Here is a 20,435-nt window from a genome sequence, read left to right on the forward strand (position 1 = left end):
AAAAAATATTAATGAAGAATATAATTATTTAAAATTAAACATTTATTTCTTATTTATACCCTTCATAAAAAGCATCTTACTAGACACTATCTTCTCCATTTTTCCTTTTAATGAGTTTTTATCAAAAAAGACGCTCTAAGTTTTACTGGTAGAAAAAGAAGCATGATCTAAGGGAATCATAACTACATGATAACTTAGAAGGAATATATTAACGACTTTCCATTTTCTTCTATGAATTCTAACATATTTTGGTTATTAACTGAGGTTATCTGTGCAAAAGTCTGCAATCTGGAGCCCTTGTTGATTCCATCAAAAAGAAGTTATAAAATTAACTTGTATGGCTGGGTAAATCTGAATAAAACCAAAAGGATTTCTGGTAACTGTATGATCTTTGACAAAACATCATTTTGCAGACTATGGGGCTTTAAAAACATTGCGAAGTCAGAAGGACAATAACAATTAAAATAGTGAAGCACTGGTTCAATGCCATGATTAATTACTATATACTTTTAGATATAAGAACATTTTCTAAAACATCTTTTCAGTACTATTAATTTTTAAAGTAACCAGAATTTTATAGGAAACAGTATTAGCAACAACAATAAATAGCATTAATACCATTTTAATCCCTTGCTTTTTGATACAATCAGCAGGATAGCAATTACTGAATGGCATTAACAGAATTTCTTTAAATATTTGATTCCATCTGGACATTGAACCTGTCCACAGGAGTGGAATGTGATTATAGGGTTTCCACACTGCAATTTACAGTTACATTTAGATGCAATGTTCAGCTGTCAAGCTGCTGCTAAGGAGAACGGCAAATATTCTAAGAAAGAATTGATGTGTTAATTTTATTAATTAGGAAATTAATTATGTCTTCAACCATTTATTGAATGCAGCTTGTAATAGAATAATTCTATGATTTGAAGAACTCATTTTTAACCTCTGCAAGACAAAAAAACCAATTCCCCAAAACATTCAAACATTAAACTTTTGATCTGAAACTCAGAAATATGAAACTGAAATGAAGTTACTGTCTCCAGAGATACAGTGCATGGTTAAACAAAGGAAATACCAATTATTACATATCTTTATTTGATTTTTGACACAAATATCTATTTTGGTGTGTCAATTATTGTTTTACTCAGGTTATTGCTAAAGATCGGGAGTTCAAAAAATGTTAGACTGATACACATAAAATGTGAGCTTTCTGGTGGTCGTACATCTTTAAAAAGTATTATGATCAAAAAAACCTTGTAATCTAGAAAAAATATATGAAACTAAACATGACAGACTTACTTTGGAAGAGGAATGTCAAAACCCTGTGCTAGAGTTCAGGATACTCCAAATGACATCCTGCAACAAGGAAGACATTCTGCCCGTGGCTCTCTAGATCAAAAGGAAACATCATTCTACCTGAAATCTAGTCCTACAGGTGGTTTATTTGAAAACTTGTTCTTTATTCCTTCCTTAATGTATGGTGTAGATTAACAAACTGCTTAAAGAACGCATGCAAAGTGCACTAGTAGGAAAAGCTACGATACCACATGAGAGAAAAGAGCATTATCAGTAACCACTATTCAAGAGAAATGCCAAATATTAAGGAATTCTGAACAAAGAGCTGTCTTTAAGATCTTATTAATAATTCAGACATAAAAATTAATTAGTGCTAAACAGGCATTAGGTAACTTTATCTTTGAACTTGTGTAATAAAGGCTGCCAAAGACCCATCAGCTGAAAGTATCACAAAAAGAAAGTATCTTTTCATACTGTTGAATCACAGCAGAATAGCAAACCATCAATATGATACACCTTTGAAAAGGCAAAACTGATTATAGGATACATCAGTAACCTACTTCTAGCAGAGCTAAAATACACAGAACTATAAAATAGCCCAGGTTAAAAGAGACCTGAAAAGACCACCTGCTTTCATGGGAAAGGGAGCCTAGATTACAAATAAAATATGAATGCTGATGCACAAATAAACTCACATTCCATCTAAAATCGTAGCCATGTGCTTTCAAGAAAGGTCAATTCATATTGATTCAAGTTGAGAAAAAATCTTTTAAATTATCAAGTGAATAAATAATGATTTCAATGGCAAAAGAATAAAAGCTTGGTTTATACTGTGCAAAACACATGGACAAAATTTTTACAGGTATGGATCTTGATTGATAAAACTACTAGTACAGCAGGAAGGAGCTCTATTAAGCAGCAAAATGCTGAACTGGACTCGATAATCCCAGATGCTCTTCTAGTGTTGGTAACCGTGCTCTTGATGCCATGTCCCTGAAAATTAAGCCTAAGACGCCGCTCCTCAGATTTTTCCTCTTCTGTCAATCACAATGATGCCAGAGTAATGAGTCCTTATTGATACACCCTAACCATCTTCTACCATCCTTGCATACTATTGCCTATCTAAAACTATGACAGCTGACTATACTGCACAGTCCATGTTTTCATCACTCTATTCAGTTGTTCGAAAACTGTGATATAACAAAACACACTGCAACACACTATTAAATAAATTAAACCTTAATTCATTATTTATGGTTTTGAGGATTTAGTTGACTAGTGTTTCAAACAGAATTGGCTAGATCCAGTCTTTCCTCAGAATTAAGGTTCTAAGATCATCCTATTCTCATTTAGGTTAACTGTAGAATGTTAAAGTCAGTACTACTGAAATCAGTTTTGGATAGAATTCTCCCTTTTTCTTTGTTTCTCAGGTATTTTATCATTGTCTTACAAACATATAAAGGCTTTGTTACTTTTCTAAACCTTTCATCACTTGAAAGTGATATTCTGACACCAATATCTACACTAAATCAATCATAACACTACTGATTTTACCAAAAAAGGACAAGTTGAACCATAGCCATAAACATCAGTAACATTTATTTTTGGAAATATTTTCATATTAAAGTTCAGACATAAATCTGCAGCTATCAGAGAGTTTGCTAATTTTCAGTGAGTCACTCATAGTAACTGATACTCACTGTTTATGAGAATTAGATCCAAAATCTAGATTATCCAACTTTTTCTGATAGTATCATTCTGAACAATGCATTAATGCAATGGCTTGTAATTTACCATGCAAGTAATGAAGACACATATGCTAGGATAAGAAACTAATAAAAAGCAAATTAGTAAGGAAAATCTGCATACCAGAGCTGCCATGGCCCAACCAGTTTTGTTGTAAATGAACTCTAAATTATTTCTTCGTAGATACAACAAGCCACCAACAAGAGATACCAGAAGAGCCAGTGCAATTGTACCAGAATAGTTCGGAGGCCTGAATACTCTAATCTGGAAAAGATAAATGCAAATACAGATTGTAATAAATGCACACATACAGATCATCTTCCATATAGATAAATATGGAGCATCTGAAATCTGGATTCAAAGTCAGCAAGACTAATCCCTAAATATATTTAAATAAGAAAAAATAGTACTTCCTTTAATAAGCACATAATATGAAAAAAACTTCACGTATAATTTTGAACTTTTCAACTCCAAAACATTGTTTCTTCAACAGATTTGCAGGTTCTATCTGAATTAGAAGAAGCTACATTCAAATCTATTTGTTTTGTACATAGTCTTGCAAAGCACATTTTACTTCTTAACAGCCAATTATCACTGTTTGTTTTCATCCAGAATAAGACTACAGAAAATTTAACCAAGCAAGAGTGGAATATAATCTGCAAACCACAGAAGTTACCATAAATACCGTGAATGTTATTTTTTTAATGTGTTCTAGAACCTTCGCTCGACAAAAAAAAATTAAGGAAAGATGGAATTTGTCATCAGTCTGTCTCAGACTACAAAGATACATTTGGTTTCAACTTTTAAAATGTTGAAAGACTTACGTGAACATCTGTTCTGTCAGCTATCCATTTAGCTAGCTGCTCGGCTGCAAATCCGATTCTCTGCAGGTCGAATGTGTCAGCTCTCTTGGGTTTACCTTTTGGAGGAAAATGCATGAAAGTCGGAGCAGAGTTCATATTCAACTAGAAAACCAGGAAAAACAGCAGGAAAAAAAAATTAGTAACTCTATCCTCAAAATAAAACAACACAGTATCCTCAATAATGCAAGTCTAATTAGCACAAAAATATTATTTGCCTCCATACATTACAGTTTTAATACATCTTCATGTATAGTCCTCCAAAAAGAATGCTCAGAATATTCCCTCCAGTAGATTCTTCAGCATGTTTAATTATTCAGAGTATTTCACCCACAAGCTTTTCTGAGTAAGAGTATCTTATGCTTTAAGGTTTTCACATGCTGTAAGACCTTTCCTGTAACTGGTAAAACAGAGACCTGCACTCCTCCAATCCATTAAAGTATATCAGGGAGATATTCAAAGGGAGTAAAGCAGCTTGATTTGTTTCCCTTGCCCAGCTCTCATGAATCCAAAGTTAACTATACTATTCATCTAGCCTTCTACTGGCTGCAAGACCGACTAATCACGAGTGACTAGTCTTTTCTGAATCCAGAAAGGCCTAGATAAACTAGCACTGACTACATAACTTTCCCTAGAAAATCTTAATTCATGTGTTGATGTCACTGGAACCATTCAGAGGATATATGAAAATTCCCAAAGGCGATAAACAAGCAGATTTCCATCTACATTTGCCACTTGAAATTCTGATTTCAACTCTGCTAGGTGGTAGAGGAGAATATAGTTTTACTACATAAAATTCCTCCATGTTCAGGACACCTCAAAAATAGTGCAAAAAAGTACTTTAGAAAATGAAAATGCAAATAAACAAAATCAGAGGTAATACTTAAAGATGATGCAATATGGAGGTCTTTAAATAAAAAAGGCAGAGTAAGCCTGTTTGTTTCATTCCTGAAAAATGAAATTTAATTTTACATTACCCAAACTTAATCTTTAATCAAGTACAGAACTGAATTTTTCAACAGAAATTACTATCAAAATGTTTTTAATCTAAGCAAAAAAATACCCATCTTCTTTATTGAGCTGTTTTGGAAATAAATATTCCAAGAAAGTCTAAGACAAATGTTGTGAAATTGTTAAATGAAATATAAGATACAGAAACATGTTGAGATGCAGAAACCTTCTGGCACTGGATAGACTTTGGGGGCAGTTGGTCTAGAACTACTTTACCATTGGTCTGTAAACATAGCAAAAGCTAAAAAATGCAAATTGCATTACCTTTGGGTTTTTTTGCTATAGCATCAATATTACATTACTTGGTTGTTCACATAAATGTATGGTCAGAATTTCCCCCAAATCCACCTTAAAACAGTCATTAGTACAATGTATTCTTAACACTGCATCTCTAAAACTGGCAGGAACCTTACATATTGATGTTTAATTTCATCTACATGTAAACATGACTTTAAATGCATATCATTCAAAATAAAACTGAATCTGTGTTCTGTTACACAAGGAATAAGTTGAATTGGACTATGCTAACATGTATTGACTGGCTTAAGGCCAGATCAAACAACATATATTGTATTATTATAATCACGTAAGTTACAATAATACAAATTTTTGTAAAGCAAATCTTTAATTAGTAAAGCAAAATCTTAAGCCACTAATAACCATTCTTTACACAATACATTCTAATATTTCAACTGGAAGTAAGAATATTTACTAAAAACAGTAATTAAACTTTTTAAATTAAGTATTTTAAAAATAAATATTAATCTTTTCCCCCGAACATTTTAAATCACACATTTCACCAAAAGGTGTTTAAAATATATGGAGAACTTCAAAGCTTTTCACTTCTCTTAATCTGCATTTTTAGCTTCAATCAATGGATAAATATCAAAGAAAATCATGTCAGTATTTAGTATGAATTTTCAAGGGATGCATTTTGCCTTGACTACTCAGTTTAAAGGGAGACAAACTATTCTCCTACAGCTGATTTTTCACTCTTTATAGCCAATATATAAAATGTAAACCATCCTCTTCTCTTTTCCCTGAAGAACTTCCAGGCTAATTCAAATATTATTGAAGTTGAAGAATACTGTATCACATAAAAGCAATTAGTTAAGAGCTTTTTACCTCTAAAGAGAAAATAAAGGAAATCTTTAAATGCAAGTGTTATTTGCAATGTTCTTCATTCTAAAAAATTACATTAACAATTGTTTGGGAAAAAAAATGCACATGTATAATGCAATTTATAAACAAGGATTATAAACTACACTTGGAAAAACTAGAAGTGGTTATTGGTAGAATTTGCCTTTGTTAATGTCATAGAAACTGCAGTGTTTTTAACCAGGAGGAAATTGTATACAAAACACAGAGGTACACACCTACATGCAGAAAATAATTTGTCTTGCATTATTTGGCAAATCAACACGTAGTTCTAAAAATTAACAATGCTTTACAGTGTCCAACATTTACCTGTTGAAAAACATCTGCCCCTTCATCATAATCCACTATTGTGAAAAACAGTTTGTTTGAAAAAGCAGATGAATAGCGCCATGAATTAGCCAGTACTTGATATTCTTCATTAGCTTGCCTGTTAAGGAAAAGAAACAAATGTACATCCACATGGCATTCACTGGCAAAAAATATGCTATAACCAGCTGCAACAGCTAGATAAATTACATTTTCAGTATCATTCTCAACACCCATACTATCAGTTAAAACATTTCAGCTAGTTATGCAACTCTTTGCTTCAAACTCGTCTTCTCCAAAATTATAAAATGTGTTAAGGTAAACTATACCAGAGACATTCCAAGATGATATTAAGAAAAAATAATGTTTTCCATATTTAAAAGTCTCAGAAAACAGGAGTGGTCTGTGTGGCAAGTGTAACAAAAATCTGCTAACAGATCCATGCAAGCAAATGCCTATGTTGCCGTTGATTACAATATCAGGATTTACTTGCTGGAAACAGCTACAAATAAGGAATTCTGAAACCAGTGGACAAACAACACAGAATTGTGAAAGTAGCAGTCTTCCTAAAACAGCAGAGCCATAAAAAGAGAGCCAAAGAAACTGCTAAGCACTTGGGAAATGATCCTAACCAAATCAACAGTAGGCTTGTAAATAGCATAATAAATTACAGATTATTTCTCTAAAACTTGTTTTAAAAGTGATAATTTTGTAGAACAGAAGGTGATTTGCTACTACTCAAATATGTCAGAAAGCCTCCTCTTGGCTTTACTCATGGGTCTATAATCAGGTCGGATTTTTTTTGAGGTTTTGCTTGTTCACCTGTCCACTTTAAATAAAAATTAAAAAAACCCAAACAAACAAACAAAAACTCCCCCAAAAAACAAATAAACCCCCACCACAATAAATCTGAAATACAACAAACAAAAAAAACAAAATCCCCCCAAACAAGCAAAAGCACAAACCAAAAAACTTTGCCCTGATTGCACTAAAAGGAAGGGAAAGGGAATTAATTCTAAGAGAATAATCTCGGGATCTTTATCAGCAGAGACATTCTCTAAACACACAAACATAAACCCACAGATTCTTTAATAGGACAAATCAATACCAACAAAAAAATTCAGAGAAAAAAAAATGAAAGAATGCTTGCAGTACTTCCTGATTGACACAGATTCCTTTGTTAATTTCCATATTATTATTTAATCACATCTGCTGTAGAGTCCAAACCAGGATTTCACCACTTGGCAACTCGACTTTGCATATATAAAGATACATAAGCAGTATAAATAAATGTATTCTGCAGCTTTTATCAAAACAGTGTTTCTAGAAAAACAGTTCTATGTGTTAGATGGTGCAGAACAGTTTATTTAAAAGCTGTAAATTCAAAAATCTGTTTGCTGTAAGAGAAACTCTGCATTAAACATATAGAAGAGAGAGTAAAAAAGGGGAAGAGCATTACAGGACCATAGATATCCCAAGACCTTCACCATTTCTTCATAACTGAGATCAACTTTAGGCATGACATATATTACATACAAACTCCAGCAAAGTTGTGTACTATGAAGACATACATTGTACATGAAAGAACTATCACAAAAATCTAAGAGTTAAAATGAAAATTCATGACCTTTTACTCCCACAAAGAATAAATAACATGAAGCACAATAAAACTCAACTTTCAACCTTACTACCTGACTTTGTAAAATTTGCTACTTAACAGCCTTACTGAACAGGCAGTTTGCAATTTAAAAAAAAAAAAGTGATGTACTCATTAGCTGGTTATTTCTAGAAACACGTATCACTAAGCAGGCTAACATATTCACTGTCAACCTGAAGAGGGCAGTCAGACAACATCAAAGGAATGCTTTAAAATCTTAAGCAATATCTGTAGTGCACTCTTCTGATAAGCCTGCTATATTAAAGCTGAACCATTTTTATTAGAAGAACAAGATAAAAATCACTTCATCTTGATGCCATCATTCTTCTTCATCTACCTTTCACTTGTGATGAAATAGTATTTCTGGGAAATTCAGATACTCCACTTATGCCCCCATTATTTGAGAGGACTCTTGTTCCCGCTGATCTCAATGCATTTTGCATCTTCGAACTATTTTGAATTAATATAATAGATAGAAAGTATAATTTTTCAAAAGGTAGCTTTAGATTTTCTGTAACAGAGTCAAAGCAAAATTTCATCCTCAGACTGAAAATAACAATTCTGTAATACATCTTCATAGAAGCTCTTGAAGGGTGTGGAGAAGAAAGACTGAAGCAAGGAGAAGCAGGAATACAAAGTTAAAGGATTACCACATCCACAACTGAAGATCATCCTACACTACATAATCTCCAATTGATACAATGCTGATACAATCACATTAATAACTTTCTGTAGCATAGGTTCATTCCTTTTCAGACTCAGTAACAGTAAAAAACAAGCACTTGACTGAAAAAAATTCAGTCTTCAATTAACAACAGACAATATCAACTATGTCACTTTTTATCTACCTAGGTCTATAATTAGTTCGTACTCATTTTATCAGTTTATTTCTATGGATCAACATTAATTATACAAAATTGCTATAATAATTATATGAAATACTATAAAGGCATAAAGCAAAGAACTACATTTGGGTTGAACTCATCAGAAAAATATAGTAGCACTGCTCTTGTTTGTTTGACAGGATTTTTGATATATGGAGAACATCTGAATGCTAATGCTATTATAGTCACCTCTTAAGAACTTCATTATACCAGCAACAGAGGAACTAGCAACAACAACAGTAATATTAACCAGCTACTAGAAAATAGTGGCTAGATCAAAGGGAATGCTACTATTAGATTTACTCAGAAAATTCAATATTCTGGAAAGTAAGCTGCTAAGCAAATGCTCTACGAAAATTCTTCCATTACGCAAGAGTTGCTCATGAAATATTAAAAGTTTTATTTAAAAAGATTAATTATGTGGGTGTCTATGGCAGTTAATCAGATTTGTATAGCTTGAGCTATATTTAATGAGATTAATTTTATTCTATTAGCCTGACATTTTAGTAAGAAAAACACAAATGGAATATTAGGAAAAGAATAAGAGTGTGGAATTATTTGACAAAGAAAGCAGTAAAGCATTATTTTCTGGCACACTATGGACTGTACGAAATACTTACATATGTACAGTTGGCATAGAATGCACTACCAGGTCACCTACCTGTTCTTATCCATCTGTTTAAAGTAAACTGCAAGCAATGCTACAATTTACTTCCACAACAACTTTTGGCTTTTATTTGGAGACATGTTTCCAAAACTAAAACAGGGGGTTAAATGCATATTTTGATGTCTTCTCAGTGTCAAGAAGACAAATTCAGAACGCTTATTTGATTTTAATTTTGTTTAGAGTGACTCAGACCGTCTTCAAGAAAAGCACTGAAAAATCTACAAATGTGTCCAGAAAATTCACCACATATGTGGTGACATAGTGTATGGACACTAGTTGAAAACTACACTCGTTTTGCAAACTAGATGCCTATAAAAGGGGAAGGCAAGTTAAAATCCATGCTATTCAATTCACAGCATCCCATGAAATTTTCAATATTCTACAGATGAAAAGAAGCTATGAGATCCTATTTTGTAGAAGTTGTGAAGTAAAAAAATAAAGAATTGTGATCACAGGAAGAATGAGTTTCTTGTGATCCAAGTAGAAATTACTGCCTGGTTAAACAGGACTCATCAGTACTTCTACAAAGATCCTGAAGTACACAGGAAAAGCAATTGCTTAACTTTCAACAGCTCCTTCCACATTTCCTATTCCTTCATTGAACAAAAGTTCAAATCACAGTTTCCTTTCACTACATTTAAGAGACCTGTCAACGATTTTTCTCACTACCTCCTCTTGATCAAGTAGCCAAAAAAACCCCAAAACCACAGAAAGACAGAGGATCCTGTTTCTTCCTTCTGATGATGCCTCCTTGACTGTCACAATTCTTTTTGCTGTTGACCTACTCTTGGCTCGGCTACTTGAAAACATATTTCTTTTCTGAGATATCTTTTGTAGCAGGGAAACCAACAGAATCCCTCTCTTTTCAGAATTAAAAAATCACCTCCTCTTGGAGGTCTAATTGATAGGGTAGATGTTAATAAAAGCATGAGGAATCTCTTCTCTCATATATTTTGCTATTTGTTTCTATGCACTGAGTTAGCAGAAGGCAGCTACATTCAGAGACCTTTATTAAACACATACTACAAAATTAAGCTCAAAATTTAAAAATACACAAACTATATGTTGAATTATAACCATAGTTTTAGATAAACCTGTAAGGAGGAATAACTTAAGCAGTTAACTTTGAGTCCATTCTGCAGCAGGCTTTCTTCAGCAGCTACAAGCTTGTTCTGAAAGATATCATTAATAATTTCTGACAGAATTCAATCTTGTCACTCAAACTAAACCAAAGCAGTCTTTAGAAAACATGTGCCACATGTGAAAAATTGAACCATCTCCCCCATATTCTACATATTTTTAATATAATTTACATTTATATTTATACACACACAGAAAACTTCAGCTAATGGGAGTAATCACCGCTCCTTTCAATATAAAAAAACTTCTGACGCTTTTAAAAATGCAATAGTCTGGTCAACATGGATGAAAAAATTACTGGCTACCCAACTCCTCTGCATTACCAGCCACTTTCATCTTTCTTCTTCATAAATACTCTTTGCACAGTCTTCGCAAAACTGTGTTTTCCAAGAATCTCGAAGCAGGTTTGTTACTTCCACCGTAAAATACTGTTAAACATCATCTAGAACTGAAATAAAACAGTTTTCAGCTAGTGCAGTTTACAAGTTTGTCTTCACAAGTGGTCATCTGCCATTACCATAGGTTTTCTCTGTTGCATTTCCCCATTTTTCTCCTGATCATTTATGATGCTAATTCTAGGCTTCAATCTTGATTTGCTATAATTCAAACAGGCTCACCTCTTAAAAGGAAACGTGGGAATTCACAGGCATAAACAAGCATAGTAGAAAGTATGCAAACCAAAATCTGTTTGTTTCAAGTAGCTTTAAATTCACAGAGAGACACACTTGTCTAATTTACATATTTTAACCATTATCTTATAACAAACTAGTAGCACAGGTCAACCTATAAAGCCTATCCACCAAAATTCAGCATCTTTAGCCTCTGCTCTGATCTTTTCAAGGAACACTAAGAAAAAAAAAATCAACACAAAATATGCACCTTTCTGTGATGGGCTTCAGCTGTTGAGGAAAAGCTCAAGTGACCAATTTCATTTTTCTCACCCAAATATCCCTTTCTAAATGAAAATACCCCAGAAGTGAATTTGCAAAATGAACCAGACAAAAATGTGAACTGTTTGGAGACAAACAAGATGTCTCTGATATACACCTGTACTGAAAGCAGAGATGGTTGCTTCTGCCAATCAGATGAGAGAAGCAGAGCTTGGAAAGTAAAATAAAAGACTTTGCTTATGGAGTTGTCAGATGGTATAGCAACAAACAAAAAAGAATGAGTTAATTATAAGAATGAAAGATGCAGAGGAGCAGTCAGCATCAGCAGGATAGAGCTAAAGCCCACGTGTAGCTAAAAAATCAAGCGCAGCCCGGGGTCACTGAAGTCTGGTTGGTAAAAAGGTGCTGATCACTTAAGAAAATGTGGTGAGAATAAAATGGGGGAGCAGACTGCAAAACGCAAAAAGATGAAAAGCACAGAAGCTGGAAGCGAATTTTCACCCAAAAATGCATTCAAGTCAATCTAGAAGTTACTATTTGACTGTATGTAATACAAAGTACAAGCTGAGAAACAGTCTCCTCATCTCTGTGAAGATACTATTGTCAGAATGAACGTTCTTTTTTCCTCCTTACATACATAAGTAATTTTTTCTTTAGTAGTGTGACTGATGTGGGTAACGGAGATAAACTATTTAGTTGAGTGAAGACCTAAACACCAAGGGAAAAAGACAGCTGGTCTTATATCCTGAATCATCACTGTTCAAAGTTAGATTATTTCAGACTGCTCATCCAAACTGATTCATCATCACAGTGTGTCAAGGGGCCCTTTAGGATCTGCTTCCAATGTGCAGTTGCAGAGTATATGCACCAAGAACAGCAATAACAGGTAAAGTCAATTAAGACTAACCAAGTTTAATTTCCTGGAACTAAAACAGTTTAATCAAACGCATTTCCAAATGTGCATGGAAAAAATCCCCCATGTTAAGCCATTAGAAACACGTTTGACCTCCATTTGAGACCACATTGGATATCTAATCTGTTATTGTTAATTCATCTCCCAACACCAGCTATGTCATATTGAACTTAAATAATTGTGTCAACAGAAATACTGACATTTATGCGACCACTAACACAATTGTAAAGGCATCAGACAGCTTTCAATACTCTTTTGGATCAGTACATTGAAACCTGTTTGTTGTTTAAACTTGTTATATGTAAAATCTTCACTCTAAATTCTGCTTTAGGATAAATACTGAATTTCCTCAAAAAAAAAAATCTAGAGGCATGACTAGAGGCTCTACTAACATGTATACAGAGCTGCTGGTTTTCAGAAGCCTCCATGTGTTAGGACTAGATTGATTCAGACAAGATTGACTGAAAGTTTATTTTTTGCCAATACCAAACCTTTATCCAAATATCTAGAGTCCCAAGGACTTCTTTTTAAGTGGTATTTTAAAAGTAAGTTGATATGATTTCCATATACTTTCACAAATCATGTGATTTATGTGATTGATGATATAATGTCTTCCTTGCTGCACAAAGAAAATTACATTCTCTGAGACATATTTGGTCAGCTTTTCATACGTATGTCCTTGATATATGGATAGGTGAACTCAACCAAGTTCCATTCAAAATCTGGAACTTTTCCAGCATTAAAAAGGGTAGGAGGTTGCAGAAGGGGAGAATCCTTCCTTCATGCCTTCTTGACAATGTCCAAGCTACAGCATTTCTCAGCAATGGACAGGCATGATAGTCCTTTGTCCAGTGGAGAACATAGATCACCAAACTGACTTTGCATTCACTTGGAAGGAATTCCAGAAGTGACACTAACCTTTCAAATGCAGGAAGCTACCTCTCCATCTGTGAGGCCACAATCGTTCAAAACACCAGCCAGAACAGTCATACTGATTTTACTATAAGCAGGGGCTCCTCTAAACTACAAACATTCTAAATATAACCAAATACAAAATCAGATACGCAAAGGATATAGGTTTTTTTTTAACAAGATAGGACACAAATGATCTCTTCTGGTCTCAAATGTGCTCATCTACAATGGCTTGCTCTAATAACCATTAGCTTTCACTGCTCTTCTCCAGAGGAGGACCACATTTCCTACTCTTGGTATTTTTATCTTGTTATTTACTGCTCCCCCTCTTTTTATTTTTTATGTATAATACTGTGTTTTTCATGCTTAGAATTTGACATAGCTCTATTCAACAGCCACACACAAATATTTTTTTTCACCTTTTGAAAATACTATGCACATGTTCTTTATTAACTGGACATTTAGAAGAGACAAAACACAGAAATTTCAAATCTAAGCACCAAAAGGAAACAACAAAAACTTTTTTTTTTGTAGATAGTTTATGCATCACAGGCCTAACAAGGCTCAATTTTTAGGGGGAAAAAAAAGTTCTAATTCTTGTGACAAAGTTATTCAAAGTCAAAGATTTCAGTCTATGTGCTTTTTCATATCTGAAATATGACATTGATTTTTTTTTGTATACAATTGCTCTGAAAATATTTTGACAAGTAGCAGTTAACTTAAATCTTGCACAAAAGTATCTTCACAGAACATTACAGATTAAGTTAAAAAAATCTATTTTTCCTTTAGGCAAAGTGGTTAGTGAATAGCTAACAATCAAGTAATGCACGCATTTCAGTTCTCTATATACTTTCAGTGCTCCTGTCCATTAATTAGGAATTGATTTGAAAATGTCGATTTTCCTGATAATAGTCTTACGTGCAGTATGATCGACCTCACTAAATTCCTTTTATTTCCATGAACAAGTGGATTGCAACTTCACATTTATTTAAACAAGCCCAACTGAATGTAGTATGCTGATTTTTCCTTCATTTTATGCTTAAAGATTTTCAGTTGCTTCTGTACATAGATGTCTAGTCTGGCCTTTTACAAGATAAAATTTACAAGCTCTTTTTCAGTACAGTAAACAATACACACTTGCAAGCAAACCTAATTTCCTTAAAAAAAGCAGTATTTATGTTGTTTTCACATGCCCTGTACATAGCACAGGGAAAGAATTTGCTATGGCCATTATAATGACAAATACAATGACCCTTATAAAGCTGAACTTGGTGCATCTCCTGTAGCTTTATCCACTGGGTAAGAAAATAAGGAATGATTTAAAACAATATGGTAAACTTTCGACTCCTATTTCCTCTCCTAAAGTTGAACCCTGGCAACACAAAGAAGAAACAACAGCAACCAAAGTTCTGAACTAAAATTCATTTGACTTAAGAATATTGGAAAGCTTCTATACTTAATCCTTCACCTTCACACAGTTCATATGTGGAGACTGAACTCATGGAAAGGTAATTTATACACTCTCCCTCAAAACTGACCAACAGACTTCAATGACGGAAAATTAATCTATAAAAAAAATCCAATAAAACCCATATACAACTACAGATACACGAGTTGAAGTTTCTGTTGTAAATGTCCCATTCCAACACATCAGAAATCTAACAAGCTGCTATGTTTACCAACTCTGTATATAGATTAAAATGCACCTGTTTAAAACCAAGAAATAATATTTCTTAATATACAGTTTGCATATTTCATAGTTCTACAGAGTATTTTACTGCCTATTTAAACACTGTTTAGAGCTCCCTGCACAATAATCCAATCTATTTCTAGACACAATAATTTCTAATGCATATTTTGGCTGAAGAAGGTTTTATTAGCACAGTTTCTGATTCAGTAAGGTAATTAAGTGCATGACTACCTTTCAGTCCCTTGGCCTTATTTGCCTGTCTATCCTTAGTAATTTTTGGATTAATTTATTGAGCTAGGAACTTGCACAAAAAGGTCTTGAACTTAGAGGAATACCAGAGCCACTCTAATACATATTCTAAATGGAGACACCAGAACATATCAGAGTGCAGTGCCAGAAAGTATTCCACAATAAGCATGTCATTGTGGAACAATGTGCTTGCATGTAAGAACTGTCCAAAGCTGTAAAATCACAGGGTAAGTCACATCTGCATCAGAGCCTTCGACATCTCTTACTGAAGAAATTAGTGAAGTGCCATTATTATATGGTAATGAACCACTTCTGTCACACAATGTCTTTGGAAAGATCATGGTCAACTATAATAAAATAAAGTTGATTTCTTAAAAAGAAAGTCTTCCTTAGTTGTGTACATTTTATTCAATTGTAATTCAAAAAAGAAATAAAAACTTGGCAGAATCCTAAAATTTGACATCTAGATTAAATGACAGTTGAAAAGATGCTGTAACAAGCACATGAGCCTGTTGAATAGTGTGCATCTATCCCATGCAAAGAACAACCCTACTCAGTGTATTGCACATTAATTCAAGTGTTCATTTGAAGGCTGGTGAGGAAGATGAGAAAGTTCAGTAAGGTATAAATTACCTGCAAACAGAGCACTGCCGCTGTGGCTGAAGAGCAGTGAACATCACTATCACAGAGTAGTTACGAGGCGGAGCCTTCACAAACCTTCGGAATTTGTCTCCATTCATGCGGATGACTGAACGCCTTGAGCTCCACTCCATCAGCTGTTCCACCTTCTCAGCCAAAAGATTCTGTAATTGAGGACAAGGATGAGGAATGTTTAAGCTTAAAGTTTAAGTGCTTTGTACCTATATTCTGCCTTTTCACCCTCAGAGCTTATATGGACTTAATCCAGAGGTTATATAGTTATATGGTTATAGGTATAGGTTATATGTATATAGCAAAAGTTAGTTTATAGCACAATTTAGTCTTTCATGTAGACAGGGAAATTTTAAGTATTTAAAAAAATAACTCAATGTGGTCTTAAACAAAAAGGATCCATAAAATGAAATCAAACAGGCTGCTACCAAAGGCAAAGGAGTAGAGTAAGGTTGACTGCCTTAATACAAGTTGCCAGTACAGCAATCATTTAACTTCCACTTAAAAAAATTGAAGCTTTAGAAAATGCAACATTATGTTATATTTATTCTATTTAGTAAAAATGAGAGCAAGATATTGTCAGTCACTCAAGTATAAAGATGAAAGAAAATTGTATCTACTGAGAGAGAAATAGTATATTCAGAATTTCCTACAAACATGTATCATATTGAATTTAAATTAATACAAGTTTTATATTTTGCTACAGACAGGACTGCACTGTCATATAAACCCATCTAGGTAAATTCTGTTATGAGATCAACATTTTGAGCTGCTTTCAAGATTAAGGACCCCAAAATATTTTGACTGAACTACCATTGTATAAGAAAAAAAATCCCTGCCTGTGTGTTGCTTTTGCTTGAAAGCATTCCATGACATGAATGATTTAAAGGAAGCTATGAGACATATTAGAAGACAGTCTTATTTATCAAAGTATTCCTATAAAAATCTATTTAGAATTTTTTTTAATAAAGTAAGCCTGATGTCACACACGTTCAGCAGAAATTGTTTCGTTTCCTAAATTACCCAGGTTCAGTGAAGTCTCAATGACAGTACTCTAGGTGGATTGCTACATACATTGTATCAGGATCAATGTATCAATCTATCTTGTTTTATATCCTCTGTTCCCTATTCACAGACCCTGTGGAAGCTGCCTATATCAAATAAGAATTCAAAAAAGCGTGGAGAAAACTGGAATATTACAAGTCAGAAGTTGAGCAATGAAAGAAGGTGGGAAGGACAGAGAGGGGGCAGACAGACAGAAAGTGAAGAAAGGGCACCAAACAACAGGGAAACTAAGTTCAGAAAATTTGAAGATCTCAGACCTCTGTTAAAATACACAAATTAGTGAAAGGGTTTATGAACTGTGGAGGGGAAGAATAAACTAGCTTAAAAAACATATTGAAATGAGGACACTGAGAAAAGAGAATACAATGAGAGGCAAGGCAAGGATAAAACTCAAATACTGTGTAAGAAAAACTGAGAAAGGAGACAAGGTGGTTTTTCTAGGACTTTCTTTAAAAAAAGGAATGAAATAGAAAAATTAGGTCATCTAGTAACATTTTGACAAATCAGTAATGCTATAAATAAGAGCAGAGATAGATATATGAGGGGAAGGAAGGAGTGAACTGCAAGGATCAAGAAAAATTACATTTTGCCTGTAAGACCTTCCATCTTAAAAATTATCAGGCACAGGTCATCAGAAGGCTTGAGTCCAAAAGTTTTGATCAGTGTAAATCATGAACAGTTCTGAGAGCCGCATTTACTTGATGTTATAAAGCCTTTAAAAAATATCCTTTAGGGTTTCATTCCTTTTCTCACAATTTAGCTGATATTTGTTATCACAAATGTGAAAGAGAGATTACAACTCTGTTTATATAAATTAATCAATTAATACCATAATTTTTCTTCTGCTAAAGACATATGTAAAGTTTCCTTGAATTAGCAGTGTCTGAATTAAATCTTTGATCATTTCAAAAGATTCACTAGTTTTGCATCAGGCACGGCAGCTGGTAATGTGCAATAAAACATAAGGAGCTAAAACGATGTGAACTAGTATATCCAAAAGCTTTAATAACTGCAGCAAAAAGATAAACCAAAGAGAACTAATAAAAAGACACGACTTCTATATTAGCACAGGAATGATGTACAATAACCTACTTGGTACAGAAAACCAAAGACTTTTCAGAACAGGCCTTATTCAGAGAAAAGAAACCCATGAAATAGCATTAAGTGTATGAAAGCAAAAGCATGATTTTGACAGAAAAAAAAAAAAACAGGAGAGGAAAAAATCCAGTTCTATTAGTGCTACACAATTTGTTTCTATCAAAGAAACAGTTATATTGGAAGACTTACTCAGAGAATTCCCAAACCAAGTTTTACTTGGAAGCTTGTTGCCAATAAAAAAATTGCCTTGATTCTTTCAGATCCAACCATGTGCAATGTCACCTTTGCAGAGCTCTTATGCAATATTCTGAAGTTCACCATAATGTTCTCAACCACTTGTATCTTTTGTTGTTTTTTTTTTTTCTAAATGCACTAGGTAAAAAGCTAGTAACTAAACTAGGTAATCAAGCTAGTGCTTCAGGAATGTAGTCATCAGGTACAATTTAAATACTTCCTTCATTGCATTCTGAAGCAATCTACTCTTTTCAAACAGAAAGTTATTGAATAGATTGCTATAGGTTACCCTTTTCTTAGGTAACTGACCGCACTTCGATATCCTACCAAATTTTTCCTACGCTTTATTCCAGAAAGACTTCTTTTGCAGAATAATTGATAGAAGAGAACTTGGAACTGATAGCTCTAGAATTCACAGTGAAGTCTTTCTGATTTGTAACTCTTTAGAGAGAGATGAAGGCCTGATATTGTTTTTGTCATTTACAAAATATTTTCACAATATATGTTACTAAGTTAGCAACTTTTTCCTCATTTCATTTAATAATGAAATCTAAGAAATAAATCTACTCTTAAATAAGTTTCTGTTTTAGCCATGCATTTGATTTTCAAGCTCAGTATCTGTCTTAAGTAAATATGGCACATTTCAAAATTCCAACTGTGTACTTCAGCTTTGGATCAAAAAGGCACATACTTTTATGACACTACACTCAGAAAATTGGTCAGTCTGTTAAAAGGGGGGGGGAGTATGTTTTAAACATGCTGAAGCAGCAGAACAACCTTAAGGATTTCATAATTCAAATTGTAACTGATATTTTTGTAAGAAAATATTTCTCAGATGAAAGTGTATAAAAAAGAAAAAAACACGAACCAAAGTATGAGTTCTACCTCAGTCAAAAAATTCTCTTGTGTAAAAGAGAGTGGTGAAAATTGAAAAAAAAATTGACAGAAAACATTTAAAGCCAAAAGGGATAGTTTTCCATATTACCCTAATAAAAATAACCTATTAATATCCAGCAAAGCATTGTTAGAAAAGACAATGGTCTATCCCAAATTGTTCTTGCCATGAAGATACTGAAACTGAATATGTTCTCCAGTAGTTTTCTTCTATCATTTACCATCCAGCTATACAAACCATACCTAAAACTGTTACCAAAGTGAATTCCCATTAGGATTTTAGACATTTACACAAATTTTATTAACTCAACCTCTTTCCACCACCTGGGGAAAAGTTTTCTTCCAGAGAAAATCTGGGCATAGGAGAGAATGGCTAAATCTGACAAAACACATCTTGCGATGAACAATATCCAGAAAACGAGGAACTATCCCATTTTTCCTCTAGTGGCTAATTTTCTGCTCCTTCACACAGTCTATACAAGTAAAGACCCTACATTTGTTTAAACCTATTGGTTTGCAGAATTCCTCTGAGTACTTATACCAATAACTCAATGGAACTGTTTTAGTTGAAACACTAGGAAAAAAACCCCAAACAGACAACAAATCCTAGAAGCCTAAATACGAGAAGGGAAATTCTTCCTGTATGAAGAAAACTCTAGGTTTGATGTTACAAATAACTACAACAGAGTCAAGAGATAACAGTTTACTGATAAAAATATAGAGAACTTTTAAATCAACGGGTGAAGAGGCAGACATATATAATTTATGTATTTTCAGTGGCTGATGCCTCAAGCAGAATAAAAGAACATTCATAATCTATGTGCGGAAACAACATGAATGCTAATTTTTGTAAAGCAAACAGAACTATAATACTCCTTGCTGTTACTACACTATCTTGTAACAAGTGAAAATCCAGGAATTTTCTTACTGAACAAGAAAAGCTGTTCGTTTTTTAGAAAATGGGATTTTCCCACAAAGCAATCACCTATGAAAATTATCTTTGCTGCTGTCAAAAACATAGGGAAACTGTGACAAGTTATGAAACAGAAGATGCTGGCAGGCCAAGCTTCTGGTATCTACACCTGAAGCAATTCCCCATTAGGGACTGCTT

The 20,435-nt window shown here is 33.6% G+C and overlaps 1 protein-coding gene across 2 annotated transcripts in view; it reads right to left on the reverse strand.

Annotated features, from left to right (window-relative positions):
* The window catches only part of TUSC3 (tumor suppressor candidate 3), a 110,618-nt gene that overhangs the window by 60,811 nt on the left and 29,372 nt on the right, over positions 1 to 20,435 (reverse strand). For both annotated transcript variants that reach the window (XM_027735952.2, XM_039378554.1), the window contains exons 2-5: positions 16,016 to 16,185; positions 6,384 to 6,501; positions 3,870 to 4,010; positions 3,169 to 3,309 (exon numbers count right to left, since the gene is read on the reverse strand). In XM_027735952.2, coding sequence (XP_027591753.1) covers positions 3,169 to 3,309; positions 3,870 to 4,010; positions 6,384 to 6,501; positions 16,016 to 16,185 — 570 coding nt within the window. The remainder of the gene's footprint in view (positions 1 to 3,168; positions 3,310 to 3,869; positions 4,011 to 6,383; positions 6,502 to 16,015; positions 16,186 to 20,435) is intronic.

Source organism: Pipra filicauda, unplaced genomic scaffold (assembly GCF_003945595.2).
Source record: "Pipra filicauda isolate LSUMZ 115617 unplaced genomic scaffold, ASM394559v2 scaffold140_size2443280_pilon, whole genome shotgun sequence".
Classification (NCBI taxonomy): Eukaryota; Metazoa; Chordata; class Aves; order Passeriformes; family Pipridae; genus Pipra; species Pipra filicauda.